Here is a 26765-nt window from a genome sequence, read left to right as displayed (position 1 = left end):
ATCTTTCCTGCACAATAAATGACAAGCGATGCAGACGACGTTGTAGAAGGAGGTGAGATATGTGTGGTAGATCATGGCATCTCTCCGGTTATCATCTCTTGCCACTGATAGTGAGGGCATTACCACTGATAAAAGACATCCAGGTGTGCCTACCTTTGAACATGTTTCTCGGGCATACATCAAGATCGGATGGTTGACTGTGTTCATAACCTAACCTCATAGCGCTTCCCTCAGACATGCTCGTAGAATTCTTCATCGCTCTCTGTGGCTTCTTCAGGACGGCTTAATTGCCCTTCAATGTAACTCGTCCTTTTGAAGAACGAACCATGATTTTCATGGTGTGTATTATTACTGAGGGAGCTGTCTAGTTGATTAGTTTGTACTTGAAACTCAGGCACTTTTGAGTTCACCATACAATTCCGCATAGTATTAGGAAAAGTTCAATTATCAATTTGATATCTCTCAAACTCGAGACCTCCCGACTTGTTGGCCATTTAGTCAAACTACACCTCAGGACGACCCGAAGTGAAAATAGTTGGTCATACTGCGGTCTACAGCTCGAAAAATCACTGCCATGCTGGGACTTTACCCCGGGTGTTTATCGCTTATTACACTTGTATTTCCACTGGCTGTCTCGATTTGCGTTTGGCAAGTGATTAAAGTTGCCTGTTACTCTGTGTACAGACCCAAGTTGCAATTTTGTGAATTCGCTTTCTTCTTTCCGCTTCAAAATTGCGGCACTGACACCGCCCATTCAGGAAAAATGTTCATGATAGGTACCGAAACTAAACAGTCAACGTATGAGAACACGCTCACAGTTAGGTCTATCATCATCTACCTCACCAACTTCTAGCCATGATAAGCCGGAAGGATGAAGCCGATGGTCAGGTAGTCTGTAACACCAAACGTCGCAGGCATAAGCTGTGCTGTCATTCATGAACAGAGGCTGTAGAAATGTGAAGTAACTAATCTATATATCACTGCAGTTCTTCTGATATTGATGCTGGATTTTAAACACTCGCTTCCATAAAAATGCACCTTTCAGCAGAACAGCAAATTTAGTCGTCTGCTAAAGCCACCACCATTATCTGAGTAACAAACTGGCTACATGACTTTGGTGAAAAGTGGGCAACTTGTCAACCAATCCAGCAAAAAGGGGGCTAAAATAAAACGAACTAGAAAAGTATTAGCTCCTGTTGATTGGATCCCACTTCTAGAGCCAACTTTATCTGCATTTCAACCACATGCGTTGAAAGAAGCAGCCTGCGGATCAGAGCCAGAGTGAGCACTCAAAGTGCTATTTAACTACAGATGAGCTAGTAGCATGAGAGGGAATATATCCCGTATAGATGCGAGTTAATCACACTGCTGCCACTCATCGTCGAATGGTTAAGTGTTCAAACTACTAGCCAAGAGACCGTGGCTTGGTTGGAGTTTCGTGAGATGTGCAATAGTTGTGAAAACAGGGCTTCCGGACTTTTCAGCATACATTGGATTCATGTACAGAACACTAAGATCCATTCCAAACCAACTAGTGAACCGTAGTGATGGTGCCAGCACTCATCCATTTAGGTAAGTCTGTCTTCACGAATGAATGGACGCCTGTTGGTGACCAGTCGAAAAGACGACCCCAGATAACCCTAACTGCTGCATCGGACAGACCCTTCATTTTATACCAGAGAGCGTCCACCCCAAACCCTATTCTACTCTTCAGCCCACGAACTGACATCCATGGGGAAGATTACCTGAGAAGCTTGGACACATGGAATATTACATTATATTACTAGAACGCCGCGTCCTAAACGGAACATTCACGTAACATGCATACGTAAGTGGTACTTCTATTATTTGAAAGTAATTGAAAGTACTGTGCAATGAATGTTACATCTTTTAACATTGGGACTAATCTTGATCAAGACGACCAATTCCAATAACCAATAATGAGCACACCGACTCAAAATCAAGTGAAGAGCGCGATTTTGGCAGATGCTTAGCAAACCGAGGCGACTCACGCTGACCTATTTCTGGCCAGCATGATACGACCACGCATGACCATGGGGCCGCGGCACTAGTACTGAGCTATCACGACAGCGATGCATGCGAACGATTCGACACACCCACGTATGCCAACCAATCCTAGTTCAGCCACGCAGTTGCCTGAATTGTAGTGGCCTTGAGACTTTCTAGGTCACGCCACGCTGATAGCGCCTTGTCACTCAGGCAAAGCATGATTACCAGCTGTCGACCAGCTGATTGGATAGTTTATCATTGCCACGGCCTGGCGATTGGTCGCCGAATCTTCACACGTTTCAGATTGTACGTCGCTCGATCAGAACATATATAAGCAATTTCACTGTCATCTGGTTTCCATCGCTGGCCTGTCGCCCTCATTAGTTTCGCTATACTTGGTGGGTGTATCCTTACCTGCTTATTCCACTAATTCTGGAGAAAGTGAGTGATCAATTCCAGTACGACGCTTCTTCCGAAAACCTATGTTAATACTTGCAAGCCACTTCACCGTCTTACTATTCCAAGATAGACTGCTTCAAGATGTTGTCCAGCGTATAATGTATCCAGGAAATAAGGTCGGATGGCTATACGAATAAGTATCGAAAAGCCACTTACCCCAGCAATGTTTCAATGAGCAGCAGCACGTTCTTGCATGGATAAATACGAATGGATGATCTAGTTTGACTTGCCTTTCACTGGAGGTAATACCCATAGAAGGAACCATTTCTGATTCGTAACTCAACAGTGCACCCGGAAGTGACCACCTCTTTGAACAGGCCCCTTGGGCGATCCTTCCAGCGGGAAAGAACTGTTGTCATGATATACAAACACTAAGTACTCATTAGGCCGGGACTTTGTCGTATGATATCTATGCAGCTTAAATTGAAGAGTAGCACTGTCTCCTCTACAAATAATTTGAAACAAAATTACTATCTCCAGGTCGCATTCGGACAACTGTCATTTCACGGAATAATTTATTGTTTTTCCCATCAATTTATCAAAACGATTCTGACAGATTTAAATGGATCTTTTTGTAGAAAATGGTCCTATACTATCACGACAGTACAACCCCAACTGATTTGCTGACGCATTCGAAGAGTTCACCCGCAGGGGCTGATCGAATACACTCTCGGAGTAGGTCAAGTGATCTAGATGTCGGGTTAGAAATCCGACTTGCCCTTGAACGGTCCCTCCATCGAAATATGAAGTTCAAACTCCATCGGGTACGAAGAGAACTTAGACAACGAACAAGGCGCGCTCTCGACGGTTTGGACAACGCCAGTTGGAACAGACCTTTGGTTCAGAGCAACAATGCAATGAACGTGGTGAGCGACTAAGCTTTATTTCTTATCATATGAGCACATGCGATATATATATTGGGAAACAGGGTTTTCCTGACTTTTGCCTAGAGTTTTTCGAGCTTTTTTCAAGTATGAAATCTGGGTGCTTTATGCCTCTAGCTTTATTTTTATTTAGTGAACCACAACTGATCAGCGTACCATATTGGGTTGTCCGACGCTAATTGTGTGCGTCATTTTATTCGTTTATTCAACACGACGTCTCTGTCAGTTTTTCCACCGCTTTGGCTCTGTTAGTGGCAGCTGTGTACGCTTCAGAAAGGGTGAGCGGATGTGAGTGAGATTACCCAAAGTGGGCACACCAGGTAAGAATTCTGAATTGTGAGTCAAGGCTGATCGGGGCAATGGCTGTAACTCGAGCACCGTTCAATACGGAGGTCTTCTGAGACTTCATTTTCCATCGGACTAGTATCAGTCCCAAGACTTCCAACGGAGCCTTTGGCTGCTGTCGGCTTATATACGGTGCTTCTCTCCAGCAACTTCTAAGAACGAGAAACCGGTCATATTATAAAGGTTCACCTTTGTGGAGAGAACCACCAGCCTGTTTCGTGTAATTGACGTACATGGCTTTACGATCACTTGAAAGAGAATGTCATTTCTGAGGTCAGCGATATCAGTGCTGCCGTACCTCGATGAAGGCCTTAGCGTGAAACAAAGAACAGGGTACGAGACCTACTACTACTTCTGGTGGGCCCACTTCCAGATCTGCACTGAGAGGACTGTTAGATAGGAGTAGTAAGCCATCCGTAAATATGAGTTAGCAATTTTAAACAGTCTGGATCGATGGCCGTCCCCATGTTACGACATAGGATCAGCGTAATTTAGATTTGGAACCTTTCTAAAGACATGGCGGTAGTCGGTATTTCGTCTGACAAAATTCTCTTTCGGTTATCACGGATAATCGTTCAAAACGAATACCATACAAGTCGTACAAGTGATACAGATTATCCTGCAATCTGATTGGTAAACGGTCATTATGGATAACAGTGAGTATGGTGGCGGTGGTGTTTGCATCAAGGCCATTAAGCTGGGATGGACGTGTAAGTGAGGTTGGTCGGGAAAAGGTCGGTTACGTGCTACGTAGTCTTCGTTTCTTAGATCAGCCTTTCCCAGATGAAATGGAGATTGATATCGTTGCTTCGACTAACACAGATTGGACTGGGGTAGGCCTCAAGTGCCTGAGATCACATCCGCTTACGGTATGATTAAAAACCCGACCAACGAATGCTCTCACATCCTCGTAGTCGGTAATGCAGTCCTCCTACAAGACGTGTAACGGCCTCTGAAGCCTTTCATCTCACGTGAGAACCATGTGTTGCGCTTTTGTTCAACGAATTTCATATAAATTTGCCTGGGCGTTTGCCCGATGAACCTGGAGAGGCCTTTTGTGCACTCGATTTATTAAATACAGCTTATACATTGCTTTTATTCGGTGGGATCTTTTCGTTGTCGGTGGATTATACAATCTATTGGGAAGAATGTATCCATCTCATTTGGGCTACTAGCATCTCTCTTTCCGCCATTACGGGGCAAATGTACAAAATCTCGTTGAGTATGTTCCTACAGTTCCGTACTGCTGAATGTTGTTGAGCTCAGTGAAGAGTATTGTGGATTGTTTTGAGTGCTCGTAGTATTGCTGGATTACCAGACTGTGGGTTGACTGTGTGAAGAAGGATGCTGTGCTTAATAAAAAAGCGATTTTCGATGTGAAACGATATCTATTTCTATTAAACGGGAGCCATTACTTATTTGCATGGCCCTGGATTTATAGATTTGTTAGTATGAACGGGCCGTTACGAAGTCATTTGGGAAGTACCAATTGGTTAGATTCTGCCTTGAGTTTAGTGTAGGCTGATAGCATCAAATTCCATTACGAACCTTTACCACTTGCAGCTTCCCAAGCTGCTGTTGGTGATTGAAGCACCGTAATGTGAGTTTTCGTTGTCTCGTCAGTCGATGCAATTCTCAGGTGAATTTCTCCCGCCTGCGCTTCTAAATACTTGATCGAAAATCGACAAGCCTATTCATCAGTTTCAAGCTTTTTTCCTACTAATGGTTAGTATCGTTTCTTCTTGTTCTGGTTATCTACCTGGCCTAATATGAAATCTTTATTGTCGTAGCATTCATATTTTCTAACATCTTGCTTTTTTAAGGGTCCCCGTGGTAACAGTTGGACATATCCTGAATCGCAAATCAGACCGTCGCACTTATCAACATTGTATAACACGATGGCCTGTCAGGGCAACCCGCAAACCAAGGAGCTTGGCATTACATCTGAACCGGCTCTGACCGATCGATTTCAGCTGACAACATTACATAGAACACAGAAATCCCTGCAACTTCTTTCTTTCGATTCACTCAGCCCAGAAGTTTATATGGCCCAAATGTCAGGCCGCATTTCTCCATCATTTGATGTGACTTCCAGACCGGTTTTCCACCTTCCCAGCTCGCCCAGTCCACATTATCACAGCGACCATTCCGAATCCTCGTATTGGAGTCACGATAATTCTCTTGAATCCTGGGGTCATGGCAATTCTATCCCTTCCACGAATCTCCCGAGTAAACAAGTCTTAGCCTACATGAATCCGTTCTCAGCATTATCTTCTTCTTCCTCTTCGGTGAGTCACACAAACAGTGAAATCTGGTTACTGTTTATTTGCCGCAAGTGTGCATTTCATTTTTCCAGGAGAATAATTTGAAATAACAACCATGGTTTTACAGGTTTCATGGAGTGAATGTTAGTGGTTTAGAGTCTCTAGGGGTGATTGTAGCTAACTGCGCAACAGCCTAGCAATAATCTGTATCACATAATCTATTGCAAACAATATGAAGCAAGAATACAAATGATATCATTATCAGACCGCTAGACCAAGTTACTCGGTCCAGTAAATTCTCGCTAGAATCACTGATGAGGTTTATACAGATAATCAAAAAGGGTTCCTTTTACAGTTCTGCTCCCAAGACAAGGGTGACTGCATCAGTCACTTGCTTTACACTGCATATCATAACAAAATGCTGACTCCAGAGAAATCGGTGATATTTACCTCCCCCACCAGTTACTAGCAAATCGGTTGATTTCTTTGGTCCCACTTGGTCGTAGCACACAAATCCACAAAGCGTGCACGATTATCCACTTTACAGACGTCAGGTGTAACTGTGCTCCAATCACCCCTATGTCGTCCTCAACTTCTCATGCTCGCTCTACGGCGTTTTTTTCATTTCCAGGGTAGCCTTGACAGCTGCTGCTCCACTTCTTCCGAATCCTTCCCGCCGCTCGATAGACTATCGTGGCCGGCAAATAACTCATTTCCAGCGAAAACGGACGCTCCTACGACCCGTGCGAAAACTCACAGATGTGAATTTGAAGGATGCAAAAAGGCCTACTTCAAAAGTTCCCACCTGAAAGCGCATATACGTGTCCATACAGGTAAGGGATATTCTCATCATCCCATTTACGGAAATGTTGTCAGCTCTGGTAGCACAGATGATCGTTTGTTTGTTCGTTCAGCTGAAATATCTAACGATAATGCATTCAGATCGCTTAGCTCAGTGAACAGACAAACAACCATCACTTGTATACATTCATAAAATTCGCCACAGCCGATGACCTATTCACCCTCTGGTACTAGCGCTAATGTGTTAGTATATATCAACCATTCTTCCCCAGAAGACACCCCACGAAAAAGGTACTTGGGTATCGTTAGAAAGGGGCTTCATCATAAAGGGCCGCTGATTAATTTTAATTTATATGGTTCCATCATCGCCACATGGCTTGCAGTACGATTTTTAGAGCTCAGCCGTGTCTCAAGCAGCTCTGGTTGATCGATTCTATTTCAGATAACACTTCCTCCTTCCATCTATAAATACCACCTGTTCCGTAACAATTCCTGTTTAGTAAGCAAATGTTTCGTATGTTTTTATGTATTTTTCTCCAGTGAGGGGCACAGGAATGTTCTTGGGTGACTAATCCGGCTGAGTGGACGCTGCACAGTACGTGGTGGTAGGAGTAGGGGAATACGGCCGCTTCAGGGGACTGTACATTATAAAGGGTATTACAACGCGAAGATAGTACATACAACAAAATACTCAGTCATTTTGGCGCTTGTACTTGGCACCTTTGGTTGTCACCACAAAGTAAAAATTCGGTTGAAAACAGCTAGAATGGGTCGGACTGGCCACTCCAATGTGGTGATCGCTATTGTCGGATGCGTTTTACAAGGCCTTTTGACATATGAAAACACATAAAATTGTGTGCGCCGTTCAATGGTATTTTTTACAAGAATGAACCGATTTCTTTATTCCTCGACGCTGGCTCCATGACCCTCAAATTTTGTTTTGTCTGAGGGTATTATTAGGTAGTCTAAACTTTCGTCAATAAATTCACTTACAAAAAATGGAAATAATGGTATATTGCGCACGTATACGCAAGAATGACGCATGAACGTCGTCACGTGAAATCAGGTACAGACAAAGCTGTGTGCCACGTTCATATCACGGTCAGTCGTATGCATTCCAGAACGTAACCGAAAACGAGGTGTGCCTCATCTAGCCAGCGTAGTTGAAAATGTAAATACCCAGACGACCATCAATCAGACCATTCGTTTGTCTTAATCATACTTAATATGATGGTGATAGGCTTTCGAATTTGTTCAAAGTGAGGAGTACGACAATGCTAAAACATTTAGTCATTGTCTTTACGTATGTCGTATTTTGAACCACAGGCTCGTACGGCGGAATCTACCTTCAGTGACTACAGAACGTACCTGTCCGAAACGGCACTGTCGGAGGGATCGATACAGTTAGAGTTGGCACATTCTGGTGGACTCCTAAGTGTAGTTTCTCATTATGAAATTCAAATTTTTCATCCTATTGTTATCCAACTTCGCTGTTGACCAGCAGAATGACGAAAACTGTTCAGTTTAAAGAGGCAGGGTGTAAAGAGCTTCTGTTGTGCCATTTTTCAATCAGACCTACAAACCCTGATCAGCGACTGTATATTTCAAATTCACGCCGTTTGTCGGCTCTAATGCGTAGGTATGCAAACCCAATTCTCTTGTCACCACTGAAGGCTCAAAGCCGATGCAGACCACCGCACGGAGTCTTTCGCGGTCACAATTGACAGTGGTGCTCAACAGTAGCCACATTTTTTCATTCCGTTGTTACATCGTCATCATCCTCACCGTCGACATCTCAATGATCGTCACCACCATCGTCGAAAACATAGGTACGATGCGATACATGCGGTGTAGTACAACGTACTGCAAGGGAGTTCTCTGTCCTTAAGTGAGAGTATCCAGAATGAATGTATGCATGCTTGATCATCATTGAATTAACAGATCTAAGCATTACGTTAGCGTGAGACTGCATCGACCAGATTGTCGCAGTGCCCTCTTTGAGAGTCATTCGTTATGAGCTATTGCCCAAAGACAGTCAAATTTGATCTAGTCAGTCCTGCCAGGAAATGGCATCATGCTGGATGCTGGGATGTCGTAACCTATAAGGGTTCCGGGCTTACGCGAGGAGCCTCATGTGGGCTCTGGTCAGGAAGATGCGAAGATCACACAGTACTCAGTTTGACTGCATCCGCTTTCATTCCATGCTGTGTGCCATATCTCTTCTTCCGAGATCCTTTTCTCAACGATATTTTAGGGAAGAAAACAGAGTTTTATCTGGTATGTGGTGTTAGTCATGCTTGGTAGGTGTCCCAACGACATTAATTTGCCCTTCGGTCTCGTAAACACATACCCGTTTAGGCACCATTTCGTGTCAGACACGGTAAAGCCAGTTAAATTCTGATTTGCCCCAGATATGCTGGTGATTAAACCCTTGAAGACTTGTAGGATCTTCTGATTAGTAAGGCTAGGTTTTGCAACCGAAAGGTAGTTCGTACTTCAACTCTAGGTGTTGGTGAAATTTGCTTCCGACGGCGTCGGTAACTGTCTGTAAACGTCCGTACCTCAATCGCCTGGCTGTTGAGAAGTAGCCGACAGCTTCACTAACCGTTTTCCCATACACCATCCATTGTTTCTGACTGGCCGTTCTTGAAAATTTTTTCTTAAACCCTAACGCTGTTCAGGTCGGTGGTTTCCTCCTGGTTTCACTGAGTCTTCTTCATTTCAGGCGAACGACCCTATGTCTGTGACTGGCCACTATGTGGTCGACGTTTCGCACGGTCAGATGAATTGTCAAGGCATCGTCGTGCACATACCGGAGAGCGAAATTTCATATGTCCAAGGTGCCCGCGACGATTTAGCCGCAGTGACCACCTGACGAAACACCTTCGGCGACACACCGTTCCTTATACGGATATTCCTAATGCGGACGTACCACATAATCCTGCCAACTGTGCGGTCTAACTTCTTCCGCTCACGTTCTGCATACCTGTCCATAACATGTCCTGTGATACAACATCGGGGGAGCAGCATCTGTTCCTTCGTTGATCGGTTGATAATTTTTGTCTATCCGGCTTGAATGTACACAGTTTTCTTTACACACTCAAACTACATAGCAGATCGAGCACCGGCACATACGTCTTCGAACCTGTTTGATGTAACCCGATTACTGTCCTCGGGAAAAGTTCTCTAATACTTTCATTCGTTTGCCCGTGTTGGATATGTGCCAAACAGTTTCAATCTTTCATTTTATGGTGAACCGTCGAGATTTTTTTGATTTCTATCATTACAAATGTTGCTACTTGAACGATGGTTTTGGGACTGATCAGACAAGGTTGTTTGTATGAAAGTGACACCATATCAGACGTAGCTGTTTACGTCACCATATGCTTCATTTGAAACAGTTTGTCCGTAAAATGTGCGAGACTGCTACATAACGGTTTACGCGTAACACGTGGTCGTTCTTTGTACGGATGCAATTGATCTTTGGTTGTTAGGTATTCTATCGAGGAAAACGTTGGTAGCTCAGGTGGCGTAATTGATCGTTGGCTTGTTCGCTGAGCTGGGCAATTTGATTGCAAGCGTTTCATCACCAATCGAGGTGACATTATCAGTGCGTTATTGGGGAGCGCGGTGGTGCGTAGCGGTGGGTTAGTGGTTGTGCGTTGAGTAATGGTACGTGTGTGCTAATATACGTGCAGCTAGCCAGGGATGACTTTTGACCGCGATTAGTTTGATCGCGGTTTGATCGAGCAGTTGGTTGCTCTGCTATCCCGTGGTTGGCACAACCACTAATCCACCACTACGCTCCCCAATAACGCATTGATAATGTCACCTCGATTGGTGATGAAACGTTTGCAATCAGATTGCCCAGCTCATTGAACAAGCCAAAGATCATTGTTAGGTACATTACATCAAAAGGACTAGGTGCAGCTAATTTAGATACAACCCTCATGGTTTGGAGAGCTTTTGAACACGAGTTACTTCTAAGCCCGCTGCATAGTTACCGGTACGGAATAGCTAATGAGGTAGAAAACCGACTGGTGAAAGGAATGTCTTATAACAGCCTTTGAGCTTTTTAGCTCACGGTGTCTTTATTCCACCCCGGTTTTGGGAGAGTACTCGACGAGCGTCAGTCCTTTTTTCTTGGTTATTTCCCAACAATTTCCCGAGTTATTTACACCTAAACCGACTGATTCGGCGATGTTATGTTGATGAATTTACGTGTCCGGTTTCATCTTGTTTTCACATGGTAAAGTATACACATTCAATGAGATTTTGGTCGTTCCGACCTCTTCCTGAAAACTGTTTTTCCGATAACGTCTAACCAAGCTCACGAACGTGCGGTTGCAAATTATGTTCCAGGATGAATGTCAAGAGGATGGTTACGGTCCGCCTACTCCGGTGCAACAGTTCCAACGATGTATCACTAACTTTTGTCCGCTACGTTGGTAGTTTGTAATATATACTATCGTCGTAACTGAAATCTGGAAACTTTGTCATTAGCGCTATTCGTTTATCCGCCCGAGAGTAGTTGCAGGGGAAATCTGCAGTTTTATCTGGGGAACCTTGGGTCAGAACGGAGAAGCACAAATATCGTTTCTCTGGTAGGAGCCACCAAGCAAGTAAGGAGAACAGCTGAAACCTGTTTGTGTGCTGGCTAATTTGAAAACTCATCTCGAGTATGTTACAACTTTTTCTTGCGATAAACTTCCCTGAATTTCAACCGTTTAGGGACACCCAAGTTCTGCTAACCTGGATGTGAAATGCATATGATAAGTGATTCGTACAAGTCGTATGAACTGGTATCAGAATTGCCATTTCACCACCACGCTCGCGCAATCGCGTGGCGTGACTGACTGTCTTGGAATTAAAGTTTGGTGCATTGTTTTCCGTTCGTTTCCGTTACTCATCAGAGATTTACCTCTCCCGTGCACTTCATGGTCGGTGCAGTTTGGCAAATCCCAGTAGGTGCCTTATTTTATATTCACCACTATGAATGGCCTTACACGAGCTGTCCTTGTGTATTAAAGCATTTGTAGTTGTTTCGAATATGTGACTGCTGACTCTGGAATCATTACCTGCCTTCGATTCAGTCTCTTCTGTGCTTCTTTGAAAATGGACTGGAGGGTAACTCTGACTCCAGTTTAGTAGACAGTGGATCTGCGAGAAGAGCATGAGCTGGACATTCTAGTTACATTGTTTACACAGGCGCACCACGCGAGTGCGTTTGGGAGCCAGAGTGGGTGATCCGTTGACCGGCATCGGGATGAAATGTGCTTTATGGTGGCTGATGTACAACACTTATCCGTCTACTTTTAGTCATTAGAATTTCCGGCACTCAGTGAACACAAACGGTCACCAGTTAAACTGAAATAGTCTTGAAAGATAGAAGGATGGGACCAAACGATGGTCCTCTTTTTGTTTATTTATGTTAATTCGTGCTTTGACTGTTCGCAAAACTTTTAGTTCTTATCTGTTATTGATGACTAACAGGCAGACTGGATATTTTTTCTGCCAGTAAAAAAATGCTATTCACAGTATGTTCAGGTTGTCGGTGAAATTCGGCACGAACAAAGGGCCGATATGCTGCAGAAATGATCATTTGCGCCTCCTGTGCACATGATGATTCCTTTTTATACGTATTTCCGCACCACATCTCTTACCGAATCACATACACCGCAAAGTGAAGATACGTACACGAGTTCACGACATCCACTGGTATAAACGCGTCGAAATTCTGGATAGATCTGCTCATCGTCGAGGCACTAAATCACGCAGAATAATCAGAGTTCCTGAATAGGGAGGAAGATAGACTTGACTAATGAAAAGCAGACCGGGCCTGGCTGGACATTGCGCGAAAGGTTTGGTACGTACCTTGGTCGTTCCGCACATTATCCTTCTATTCACCGGACCATGGTTTATGTACCACTCCCCTGTTAATTATCGTGCAATCCGGCAAAACTATTGTGTGTATTGAGGTTGCTCTCGTTAATTGCGGTGTCAAAAATTTCATGTGTAGCATGACTTGTCGATCCTTTCTATTCTTTCGACAGACTCGCTGTGGAGTGGAAACCAAACCTTATATGATCTTTGACCATAGACACTACAGAGTTCTGGAAATGAAAGGTCTTATAGTCACGACAAGTGATCTGTGTGAAAATAAATGTGTGTCGTATCTGCACTCTAATCTATAAGACTACATAGGTGGAATGACTGCCCGCGAACACGAAAAAAACAAAAGCGATGTAAGAAAGAGAATGTACAGAGGGGCGTGAACAACAGAAAGCACTCCCAGAACGTCAATTTATGAAACTCAGTCACTTGCAGTGGATCTTTCCCGAAATGCGTGGCAAAATTTGACTTGGGAATACACGGATGGGGACCAGAAGTCAAAGGAGGGACATGCAGTTTTCGTTACAATTCGAGGCCTAGAACCCGCTTGAATGGCCAAAACTAACACATCACACACGTACAGTGTCAAATGTGAAAGGGTTTGGCAAAAAAGTCCATCCAACTCCGGGTATCTAAAACAAATTTGTTGCATTCGAGTAGAAAGTCGGAAATGGTGAGCAACCGTATACCAGTGGTTGTAGCCTTAGAAATTTAGGGACTATGCTCAGGTTTTCAACATTTCTAGCAGTTTCCTAAAGGAGGTTATGTCAGTCTTGATAAGGGATAATGATTATGATCTCATTGTTGATCCCATCCTCAGTAGGTTCAAACGTAACTGGATGTCATGGATAAGGACAAGGTGAAAAGTCTGGAAAGACAAACCCTCGATTTAAAAGAAGTTGAGCTGCTGACCCTCAGAACCGCCTACACCGATATACAGCTTCTAATCCCTCACAGAAACCATATTTTCGTAAATATTCGTGGGCATACCTTCAATCCGGATTCTAAGACAGATCTCGAATTGTTTTATGAAGTGTAGTGTCCGTCTCTACCTAGAGAGCAGGTTATTCCATGCGTCCGTTCTATTGTGGTTATTGTGCTCAGAACTGAGTTGCTGGGATATGAGTCAATTTTGGCGTGGGTGCATCCATTTGGACTGTAAGCGAGCGGACGTAGCCAGCCAAAAATAGGCTGCATGAAGTTTAACCTTCCAGAGAGTTACGGGAGGCTTCGTCAAGCGTATTCTTATGGGTCAGTCTCGGAAATGGACAGTTCAATGTGATCACAATGAATTTCGATTCATTCACTAGCTTGTTTTGTGACATCAGGAATATTGGCCACCAGTGAGAGAGGTGTCAGTGATCTTTGCTTTGCTTCAAATGCTTGGTTGGTCCAATGTTGCATGGGAGTTACGCGTTGGAGCAACAAAAGAGAGCAGACCTGGAACTAAAAACGGCGTATTGTGTCCTTTTGGATACGAGTTCGGTGTGGTGGGAACCCAGGCTCTCCACTAACTGACCTCTCTTGGAATATCTTTGATAACAATGCTATCAAATGCTAAGTTTTTTAGGGCTTAAACCGCATAGTACTTGTAAATTCAGTATCGTAGCTGATAACAACAAATCACCCGGTCATGTGCTACCTCCAGTATGGACACAGACCTCTATCAGAAAAATGTCCCGTGAATATGGAACCTCATTCAGCCTCAGAATGTCCAGGTTTACATCAAACTTTGAGCTCCCATTCACGACGGCTTGTCATCTGCTCTGTTAAAAGACAGCTATGAATTACTCTCAATCACACTTGCTCAACAGGGGGTGCCAAAGAAGTTTGTGAACACGATCCAGTCCCTATTTTTCACATACTTCGAGTCATGTGGGACTGCATAGTGCGCTCTCTGAACGCTTTCCTACAATAACTGCTGATCTTCTCCATTACTGTTCAACTTGACCATTGATGGAATAATGAGGCGAACGATAGAAGATCTTCAAGACAATTTTGGATCCAAGTAGAGCATAAGGTTGATGGAAATTTGGGAACTACGCTTACCTGATGATCCCCAAGAAGGGTAGAACCGTTTGTGTGACGCCAGAGTTTTCAGCAGACTTGTGAGTTGTTTTCTACATGAAAATTTATTTGGAGACTGTTACAGTATCGAAATTTAGGGCATTCACCATTACAAATTCCGGTCTTCATATGACGGTAGACAAGTTGTTTACGGACTGGAGTTTTGGCTATCCGTTTCAAGTGATCTGGTAAACGAGTTAGGTTTTGCAGAAAGCCTCACTTAGTTCCAACGGCACTTGGTCTCTCAAGGAATTTGGTTTTGGGAATTCCATCTCATCCAGAAGATTTTGCACGGATACTGAAAGGAGGATCGGAACGTACCGACAATAGGCTGCAGACGAGCAAATGTAGCGGAAAAGCCCGATCCACAACAGTTTGTTTCTTACGCTCAAGTGGCAATTGCCTAGACGCGCTTCTCAAGACGACCAAGTGCCATATTGGCCCTTGAATTCCATGCGTGCATTTTCCGGAGTCAAAAGTCAGGTCTGTGAATAGTCTTCTTACACGATAGTAGAATTCCGTGCCGCATGCCAGTTCCCAAACATTCATAAGTTTATTTGGTGGACTGTGGAGTCCACGGTGCGGGCTTAGAAAAAACAAACGTTTTAGAAATATTTATATGTAGGCCAAAGTTAGGTATCGTTAAAATGAGCACCACAGGTAAGTGAGGCACGTACCCCCTTCTCCTGGTGGTAGCCATGAGTACCACAATGATCTTGGAGGCTAGGATGGCTGGAACTTGGTTCCTTAAGTTTTACCATGTCAGGAATGCTAATGGGGGAAAGTCAGCGCAATCGCGCTACGACAGGTGTTTCCAAACAGACATTCAAAGTCTCCATATTTACGTAAGAAGTGGGGCCGCCCTCCTTCCAAGAATCAACTGGTTGGAACGGGCGTCCCCTATAACCATACATTCCGAAAGCTCAACGGATAAACTGTACCGTTGTAAAGTTACCTAACACTAGTACTTTCTAGAAAGGTGAGGTTCAAGGCAGTATTAGAATCATACAAGCAAGCCTTTATCCCTGCATCCTCAGGCTGGGCCAACTCCATACCACCCAGTGGATCGTACCATCGAGTGACTGGTCTCAGTATAACTGCCTCAAGATAGAGTTGGCCATCTGGTTTTAGCTTGGACTATAGAGCAAAAGGATTAGAGCGGATAAACAGGTGTTGAATAGTTGAACACTGCACCAATAGGTAACAACAGACGAAGACAACCGCCACCACAACATGCCACTTCCGAAGAAAACGGTCCTTCTCGGAGGTGATGAGTGACTAACCTGAAAGATGCACGGAACTCCTAGAAAAGGGGCGGATATATGATAACCACGACGAAGCTGCTGATAATGAAACACGGATGGATTTTCAAGGAGGATTTGAAGAAGCTTTGTGAAGGGTTTTAGGGCTGATATCCCACATTAGATTTGACCGGAAAATAGAGCAGGTCATCGCCGATCATATGGGTTAAAAAATATTGTGTGAACCGAGTTTCAAAGATACTTCGAAAATGACTATATTCCCTCCCGTTTTTATGGGAATTTTCGCCGACTTTGTGTTCACCTCCACGTTCTGCTCGGAACCTGGACAGGAATGACTTTAAGAACGATTGTCAAGGGTCATTACATGCCAATATGGGTGATCCCAGGGCCTGGATCAACCGTGACAAAAAGGCATTTAATTCCTCAGGTATCCGTTACTTTGGAATGTCTCGCAGAGTCTTCTCTCTTCCCTGTTCTTCGTCTCTGTTGTTTTGCGTTGCGTCATCAGTTCAGTTGGGACAATGTTCAGATACCTGCTCCAGCAAAAACAAAACGCAAGTTTGAGTTGGCCGAGCCATAGTACCCCACACAAAAACAATCAATAAACACATCTAGTCTATCAACCGTAAGGAGCAAAGGAACTACAACGTTAAGGAACTCCAAACCACATTGGAAATCAAGACGTCTGATGACAGCCAACGGACCAATGGGATCAAATAGAGAAAACTACTGAAAACAGAAGGCTGCCGAACCAATCAATCAGGTGAACAAATTCAGATCATAAAGCAAAAACAGAACGGCCCAACCACAACGTAGGAACGGAATTGTCAAATTAACTATGCCCAACGAACCAACCAGAGAAAAGGGAGTGAGACCACAACGCAACTCATCTTCCCAGGTGACCAATCAATCAGAGGGCCGCCTCTGGACCGAAAAACCGCCTTGGAGCTACCAGGTGCTCTTTAGAAACTGTATAGGTACAGACAGAAGAGGAAATATTCATCCACTCAATCCTGCGCTGACTATCTTACCGCGATTGACGATGAAGCGTTTACAGTCCAACTGCTAAGCTAGGCGAACAGACCAACCACTAAGCTGTTAGAGAAGTTCAGAAAGACCATTGCTCACAAGTGTCCCAGATTGAGAATACAGTGAGCAGAAGCAATGAAGCTGTGTGGACTTCTGTTTTCAAAACCATTGGATTCGAAAGGAAAGGGTGTCCTGAGTAATTTTATGAAACTAGTGCTATTATACATTCTCTCGTTGATTAGAAGGACACTGTGCTTATCAAGATATCCGCAGTCGTCGAATTCATTAGATGGAGGTCATTTTTTCACCGTGAGCATCAAACTCTCTATGCAAGTTGATGATTGGTGTAAGATCCTATGCATGTGGAGGACATCACAAGAAATTCTGTGGAGCCTAAAATACCCTCCGACCGAACGGTCGATAAGGCTGTTGACATATTATTTACCTGGGAGACAATGCTCAAAATTATTCAGCAAACTGTTCAACGTAGATTTAAACTATCCTTCACATTTACCTCATGTTCCCACTTCCGAAAGCTTGTGATGGCTGTACTTTTAGCTATGGAAAGTTGTGCTCTTATGTGAGTGACCAGGAACACTAAATAATGATGGTGAAAATCTCTTATATTGACCACATAATTACGTGAAATATTCAACCTATTTAATTACTCAACATGTACTAGATGAACAGAGTGTTCTGATTACCATCGATAATGACACGGTCATAGTGTGGAGTTACTCCATAGGAAGAAGATAGACAGAAAATGCATTTTTCGTACTTTGTTGCTCTACGAAAACAAGCACATTTCTCCCGACTGAGCATCGAGTCAACCTCGGAACAGCCACCTGCCGTACCGATTGTAATCACATTGTGTGCTTTATCATCTATCCGATTCCATTCTGGACAGACTACACAAGTTCGGGTTATTATATTACTAAAAATGGAACAGCAGATATGCTAGTAGGCAAACTACCATGATTTGTAACTGCTGTTCCTCGGGTCCATTTAAGCAGGAAGACAGGAGTAAGTCAGCAAAGACCTTTGGCTGTTTCATATAGATGCACTCAGTATAAAATCACCCGCGCTTAGATGCTCTTGATGTTGTGTATAACGATGGCAAGTATACAGTCTTTATTCTTTCAAAGTCCAACTAAATAGTACCCAATAAACATCATGAAGCCACCGAATTACTCTAAAAACAGTCGCAGCAATCTATGTGATAATGCTCAGTGCACACTTCACTTCTACCATAAGGGTACCTGTTTTGTTTCTTCAGGAAATGAAGCATACTGCATGTATGGACCAATGTCTCCGTACCTAGTTCACTTTAGTTTTGGTTTTCTACCCTATTTAGTTTACCGACTGGAAGATGCCGCGTACCACACTAACAAGAAAAATGGAATAAGGAGATGTAGATCATCGATAAGGCTACTCGTAGCAAACAAACGAACAAAATCGTATGCTTCAATGAACCACAAGTTTCCGTGAGGGTGACTCGGAGGTTTCCGGTGGGGATGAAAGCAATGGGTTTGCCTGCTGATTGATTCACTTTACATCTGTAGCCCTTTATACTCGTACATACCATACCTTTACCACCTTGTATGCTTTCACGGCTTGGATCCGCATTCCGAACACTGTCACATATTTAGGAATAGTCTCAACTGAGATGTGTGTGGCCTAAGAAGTTGTTTACTCTGACTTTCTTAGAGCAAAACTTGTTAAGGCGGTTCATTCGACCTATGATTCAAACGTCAGATAGCCCTCTCTTATCGATCTACAGCTTATTGTGTGATTAGGCAGATTTACGATAGTTGGTGTCAAGGCTGTGTTTATTAAGTTTGATTTAAACTGTCCTGCCTTGTTTATCCTATCCCAACTCTTGATAAGTTACAAAGGAATCACTGCACTGTCCGTCAGATGCCTATGGCTACTGCTAGGTTTCAGGACATCGTCTCTCGGTTATGTTGTTACGCTCCTGCTGTTGCCAGTAGCACAAAAAGTTATGCGTCCTGTCAGAAAGCAGTGTGACTGTGAATCGCTGCACGGAGTATCGATAATATGATTCACAGACCATTTGCTTCCATGATGATGATATTGTTCAGACGGCATCTGGCTTACTGTATGTCTATGATCAGACGTCGATCAGCTGGTTTCTTGAACAACTTTGATTTGGAATGACAAACTCAGAACAGTTATCCTATAAAGTGTGAGGCTGATTTTGATGGGATAGTCATTCATGTATTGCTCCCGTTTACGTTGACACACCCAAGGAAGTTAAATTTATAAAATCGGTCGAAGATTTAAGTGTAAAAAGGAAGGTGACTGGCAGATATGCCTTGTACCTTAACAAGTAATCCCTTGCGTCTACTGCCACAAACCAAAACAAATATGCTGTCTTGGACTTACCATCAACGGATGCAGCTCTCAAATTGAGTTAAGTCATTTCTTATACTTGAGGTTTATACCATCCCTGAATTACATCTGTAAAACAGGGTGTAAGTGAAATTGTCACTTAGCTTTTTGCCATCTACCACCGTAAGTTTTTTAATTTTTCTGGGACAGTAACATACTAAAACTGGTGTGTATATGAAACACTTTGAGTACGACTGATTTGCAAGGAAGCTTTGACCGCCTTTTTGCCATCTACCACCGTAAGTTTTTTTTAATTTTTCTGGGACAGTAAATCCTAATGCAACATACTAAAACTGGTGTGTATGTGAAAATCTTTGAGTATGACTGATTTACAAGGAAGCGTTGACCGTCATTACAATTTATTGTGATCTGATGTGGAGATGACCAACATGACAATGTTGCTTCTCAATCAGGTATTAGCGCGGTAGCACAAAACCGAAAAGATATGAGAGAAACTTGAATAAGCTCTTTTTCAGGTTTTGAATCCGAGAGGTGTGGCAGATGACGAATTAGTAACAACACTTGCCTCACGTATCTGGTGACCGCAGATTAAAAACAGGTATGGAAGGTTCCAATAACGACTCCACCTTACTGTCGACTATGGGCCTTCAGTATTTTTCCTCTAGCACTCCTTTGGGAACTTTTTCTCTGTCAAGTGGAATTCGCTCAACGGTAGATATTTACGAACTCGTGTTTTTATACGAGACTTTAAAGTCAAAAATGCCACACTGGGTAAGCTTCTCGACAATGGACTACTTTCATTTTGGAGATTGAAACCGGAATGATCACAGAAGGTGCAACAGACGAGCTAGAGTTAGAAATTCGTGATTCACATTCCCTGATGTACAAAATTTACTGAATGCATTGCGCCTTGTATCTGTCCACTAACGTTTAAACCTGCGCCTAAAAGAACAGAAAGTCCCCTGGAAGTTCCCATTGCTAGATTTACTTGAGTGAATTCTTCCCCCGCCAATGGATTATCTAACACATTGGAGCCAATTTCTACCAGATAGGTGTGCTACCGACCCCGCGGTCTTGCGTAGACAACCGTCATCCGGTTGCACCACCAAGGCTTTACGTACCTGTACCGAATGTGATGTGCTGTTCAAAACTTGTCATTGCATACTTCAATCTGTCATTCTTCATGAACGGCATCTATGCTAGCAGTGGTTTGGGGATAGAGATCTGCTAACAGAAGTTCTACTTAGTAATATAACATTGTAGAACAGCTGCTTGGTCAAGTGTGACCCAGCGACCTTTAAAAAGCATTCTTGTTAACCATGTTTTACCAGTTACCGAGGCTGGAACCTTCACACTTCTCAGAAAATTGCAAAATCATTCCAGAAATCTCCTTACCGGGCGGATCCGTTAAGTATCTCCGTTCAGACGAAATACATATCTCTTCATCAGAATATCAGAGAGCCACGCACCTTCTTCGAAGGATAAATGCTAGCATCAGACTTGATTGTGTTCTTTGCTTTGATGCCCATCTTCAGTGTTGCACTTAAATATGGATCCAGACACTTGACGCTTAGATATCTGTGACCAAGGAATTGAACCGTGTGGTGCCTGGGAATTCAATCGTGAATTAAGAGGTGAAGCTTCTGTAGTAACTACTCATTCAAAGAACCCCACTTTGATAGCTTTAACACCGTCGTTATCATCTCATCGTCATCAGTATTACCAACAACATCATCACCATCAGCATTAAAAACTTGGTACTTGTTGTAGAATGATTTACACAGTTTTACACACTACTGATAACACTGAGAATTCATTGGTATCCAGAAGATGAGCTACAATATTTCTTTCACGTCTATTGGTTGCTAGTGGATACAAAAATAATTGACACACCAAATGTTTATGAGATTTACCGGGTGGAATCGATTTCTTTAACCCTAACTTTCAACAACCCGTAGTTCTTTATTTCATCAAGGCTGAGCCAGGCACAACAATCCAAATATTCCATGAAATTTCACGCATCACAATAGAGACCGACTTTTGCAGAACGTGTACGGGAAAATCAACGTGATTTTCAACTTCGACTTTAGTGATCTTTTTAGCAATTAAAACATAAGTTAGTCAGCCCGTCGTCTTCTTGTTTGCTACATTTTGTTTTCCAGCTGGTTTAGCGGTTGTTTGGTTGTTGGTGTTACCTCCAAAAGAGACCGACTTTTGCAGAACGTGTACGGGAAAATCAACGTGATTTTCAACTTCGACTTTAGTGATCTTTTTAGCAATTAAAACATAAGTTAGTCAGCCCGTCGTCTTCTTGTTTGCTACATTTTGTTTTCCAGCTGGTTTAGCGGTTGTTTGGTTGTTGGTGTATACCTCCAAAGGATTCCTGTGTTTTGTCTTTCTCATCGGAATACTTAGGGGGTAAATCAAATCACAGATGACGTGGTTTGATGGCTTTAGCTGAGAAGGATTGTCTGCAGAGAAGGCACTTAACAGGCAAATGTGGCTAGAAAAATAGCCAAGTAACCCAACTAATTTTCTTATTTCGGCAGAATCCGTACACAGCAGTTAGGGGCACGGTGAATGTGTGGCTAGTATGTACAGCAAGAGCCGTGACAAAACAGATTGTTGGTTGATTCGGAGAGAAATCCTTCTTGTTCTGTTGGCCTAGTTTGTGGACACCTCTGTCCTTCCATAGTGCTCCAATGAGTGCTACCGCCAAAAGAAATCCAGAATATTTACAGGTGCTGATATCACCCTCGTTAGAGACTGCAGCAATAAACTGATCCATGGAGTGATTTTTGGTCCCCGTATTGAAGAAGTGTGCTTGCTGGCGCTGAATATGCTGAATGCTGAATGGTGAATATAGCAGCTCAACAGACTTTCCACAACAAAAGTCACGTGCAGTCACCTAACATTTGCGTTGTCCTGTACGTCTACCTTGTAACATCAAATTAAAGTGGGTTGTGATCACCTGTGTTTGCCGCTTCCGTGTGTTGTTGTAATGCTTCTAGATGCTCAATCGAACCCTTCTGGGATCTACCATGAAGAATTCATAAAGTAGCCTCGAGATATGAAAAATTGGTATGACATACATAGTTGTCTGGATCCTCAGAAACGCTGACAAATCACTGCTAATGAATTGCAACCACCGTAGAATAAAAACCGTCGTCCTAATTCATGAGTATTCTATCACTACCAGTCACCATACAGGTCTCATTGCTTCGACAGCTCATCTGATTGGTTGAGAAAACGCACATGTAATTTGGGGAACGTAGCCTTATAAGGATTTTAAGCGCACTATAGGAAAGATTATTATTTGTGAAACTTTGCTCAGCCTACTAGACCTAAGTAGTAAAAAGATGTGCAAACAAGTCCCCTTTGAATTAGGATTTATTTTGGCATAAATGCTTTGTTAAGCCCACAGACTTCCTCTAAGAAGCATGTCACTTGTTTGGGTAGGAAAATCATCCATGGTTGAGGGGAAAAAACCACTTCGTTCGTGATGCTGCGAAAATAGTCCGAGTTTTCTTAGAGGAAACTAGAGAAGTGCATCTGCGGTATCCCAGAACGGGCTACACTTGTCTTGGGTTATCCAAGGGTTTCTATCAACCTTATGAACAATGTTCCGTCATTTACTGTCATAGATACTGTAATATCCAAAGTACTGTAGTTGCTGAGACATGAGGCAACTTTTGTTTAGCCCATTCAGTTGACGAATAGCATAAATGAGAAGGTAAGCTGAAACTAAACTGACCCGTGATGACCAAAATGGTCCGCCAATCAGGGTGGTTCACGAATGGCGTCCGATTTGAGTTTAAAAGTCACACAATGTAGGCATAAACTAGGAGAATGCCGCTACGTGATCAGCTCTAGGCATGGTAAAACCGGTCCTGCATTGTTGGGTGCTTTTTAGCAACCTTATGAGTAGTATTCTATCAGGAAGAAACAGATTGTTGGTAAGATATGTTCTGACACTTAATGACCTCTCAATTGATCCAGTTAGCACTGATTGAAGTTTTGAATATAACGGAAAACAATATGCAGAATTGTGATTATAGCCGCTTGGGATTGGGGAGCACAAACAAATGACCACACCCTTATACCCACACATTCTATTTACTTCATACAAGAACTTTAATAAATTATATTGCTGAATTAAAGTCTGCAGTACATCTTTTAGTTTGCTTGAATGGTGCAAAATATGACTATCAGATTGCAGTTCTAATTAGCATTTAGGATGACTGATTTAATTCAGGCGGTTGTTTGGGGCAGTGAATTCATTCCCTACCATTTTTGGATCATACAAAATGATTTTCATAAGTGACCTAGAAGATGTGAGGGAAACGGTTGGCTTGAACACCCAATCGTTGACTGATACCGCGGAAAGGGTGAATACGCCAGGTTCGAGATCCAGAAGAAGTAATGGGTATATATATTGGTAAAAAAAATAGAGGCGAACTCAGCAGAAAATTGTCGGAAAACAATCTCAGATGAAACAGATTACGCGTCCGTTTGATCTTTACCTCTTTTTGTGAGGAAGTATCTATTTAAATATAGTGATGGTCCACATCTATTTCACGTTAGGAAGTGATTGTATTTTGAGCAGGATACGGGTGTAAAATTCTGGAGAAGTTTCGGTAGAAATCTTGGGCCTCAATGAGAGACCAAAAATTACTCCACGCAAAGATTATCTGAAGAGCTGAAGCTCTGATAGTAAGCCCGTCAATACTAACCCGTATAGGGAGACATCAGTAGGTACAATACCAAAGATGAGACTTGCCCAAGATCGAATAAATCGACCCAGAACGAAGCTGATTTTTATTGTCGAATCATTGCGACTTCGATAAATGCGTAGTGTTGTAACAATGCTGTAAATGATGGACTGCCGTTAGCTGAAAAAACTATGGTCAGAAGTTATTGTTGAACTATCGACTATAAGTGCGAACTGACTGACCGGGTGCCTGATTTGGAATCCATCGTGACTACCAGTAATTTACTCGAACCAGTTCTCAACAAGACAGCTAGCTATGATTCTCCGGGAAATGGTCGCTGTGTAAAGGTCAATAGGAAGCGTAAAATAATAATACGGTTAGAACACTCTTAAATATACTTTTTTAAACGCTCTCATTTTCACACAAAGTTGGTTTTAACGGAATGTTCAACGGAGTCGAGCGGAATCACTCGTTTAAGTCAGTCTTCTTCAACTGAATGGGCTGCATTAGACCGCCCCAGGTTTTACTTGGTTCTCTAAACATCGCAACACATTGACTAAACGTAACACATTGAAAACACTTTTGCAATTTTTCAGCAACCGTGTGAGTAGTTTGTCACGTCTACACATTGTTAAATGCAGTCAAGTACTACAAATCAATCAGGCAGCGAAACGGGATGTGCTGAATTGCCGAAAAACCATGTTCCGGACAATTTGACAATTTGACAATAAAATGTATGTATATTGAACTTGGTTGAGCATCACCTACCAGTACTCGACTCACTAGTATATATGTATATATATACCACAAGGTGAAACGATATATCCGTCCAGCCTACGAAAAGGGTCGCCTTGGTGTTCCACCCACACAGTGTAGTTTTAGTGACTCAGTAATTGACAAATCCGTAGGCTGTAGAAAATGACAGGGTAACTAACAGGGTGTGGCTGAATGAACAAAGGTGTCTTGGGTCAGTGTTTGGGTAGTCATTGAGATGTTGGCTATTAACCTACTATTATTACTGTCATTACTACTATTAGCAGGCCTCATGGATCCATTCGGTTGCGGATGATTTTGGTATAGGTGATGAAGGGAAAGTGCTTCATCTAATCCTTGGATGTTTTAATCGACCTGACGACTTTCTAAAACACCAGGGGCGACGTAAATACTAACTCATCTTTCCAGCCATTCAGTGTTTTTCGTCATCAACAACAAAGGTGACAGAATTTCTCAGTAAACAAAGGAGAAATAAAAGGTACGATATTGTGGCCTATAAGACAGTCCTGGACGTGCGAACGCAAGATTTTATGGCCGATTTTTAGTTGTTCCCATAAATAGCAATAGTTCGTCAGAGCAACGTTAATTGGTCTAACCTGATGGATTAGACTATGAGCCAATTTCGGATCCGTCCGGTAAACATTTAGTCAATAAATTGGCTTTCCGTGAAAACTTAATCGTCCTGAGCCAAGAAGTTACATTAGAATCCTTGGAATATCACAAATGACAGTGGGGTATAAATTAATTTTCATCAGTTTGCAGCATAATTTGTTAGATGAGAATTTAACTCTCTATTTGAACAAGTGTTTCAATGGCATTGACGTGGAAGCTGGCAATCTGGTGAGAAGTCATATCAAGCTAAGTGAAGCTAGGCGTTTCATTGGGGTGAATTCCAAACACAGCGGTGCACAGTCCTCCAAATTGTCACAGCAGAAGGTGAGTCAAGGTCAGACGGAACAAAAGTGAACAGCGAGTAGATCAGATGGCTGATAATCTTAGCAAGTATGTGTAAAAAAGTCCAATTTATATCAGTCAAAGCTGTAGATAAAATAGGTGGAAATAAACAAAATATTTTGGAGGCGGAGCTCCGTGTTGACCGGCTTTATTCAGTATGACGTATTGGCTGAAAAATTGCCGATTAAACGACTCTCCTTAAAGCTTTTATATGAGCTTAGTGCAACGTAACAAAATGTTTCGCACAGTACCCATAATTACTCAAAACTATTTTGGTTCGCTGAAGTACGATGAAGTTAGTATGCTGAAGTTGAGGGAAAATGTGCCTGCCTCGGAGTAGCTAAGTGCCTACATCCAACCAATCGCGATCTTAGTGAACGATTTGATATAGACAAAGTCTCGCATATGAGGCCTGGATTTGTAAATGATAGGGGTCAAAATGAATAGTGGAATTTGAATCAGTGGTATATGTTGTGATATAGCGGGAAACAGCAGCTCAGGCTGATGAAAGACCCTCAGGATTTAGCTTGATGTATCTACCTCTCGACTGTGGACACTAGTCGGAATTAAACCATGACAAATAGTAATTAACTTGCCTTTTTTTCCGTAGAAGAGTAATCGTTTTGCAAGTTATCCGATAAGGTAGTTTTTAGGGGACGTGGCATAATATTCATGGACTGAAGTGTGAGTAGATGGATGGCGTGCATTTTTTTCACAATTTCACCCTCAATGATCGAGGCCGAAATAATAATTGCGTTGTTATGTTTATTCAACTTGCTACCTCTATGAAGCCTACCTGAAAAGCGCAGTGCGTCAGTGTCGTTATACGTGAAACGTCTGTCAAGTTGATCCACCAATAATCTCAACATCCCAGTGTCCTCCTCGGTGCACGCTGGTGCAGCTCAAAGTACTTTTTATGCAGCTCGCCTTACACACCTA

General features: G+C 42.8%; 1 protein-coding gene across 1 annotated transcript; it reads left to right on the top strand.

Moving 5' to 3' along the window:
* Positions 1 to 2380: 2380 nt before the first annotated feature.
* T265_04314 (hypothetical protein) lies at positions 2381 to 10280 on the top strand (the record flags this gene model as incomplete). The annotated part of the gene is made up of 5 exons (XM_009169023.1): positions 2381 to 2451; positions 3048 to 3335; positions 5522 to 5986; positions 6594 to 6795; positions 9489 to 10280. The coding sequence occupies 4 exons, from the start codon at positions 3051 to 3053 to the stop codon at positions 9722 to 9724; spliced, it is 1188 nt and encodes a 395-aa protein (XP_009167287.1).
* Between the last annotated feature and the right edge of the window lie 16485 nt (positions 10281 to 26765).

This window comes from Opisthorchis viverrini (assembly GCF_000715545.1).
Source record: "Opisthorchis viverrini unplaced genomic scaffold opera_v5_70, whole genome shotgun sequence".
In the NCBI taxonomy this organism is placed as follows: domain Eukaryota; kingdom Metazoa; phylum Platyhelminthes; class Trematoda; order Opisthorchiida; family Opisthorchiidae; genus Opisthorchis; species Opisthorchis viverrini.
Note: the sequence above shows the minus strand (reverse complement) of the source record. Positions and strands in the feature narration are given on the sequence as shown.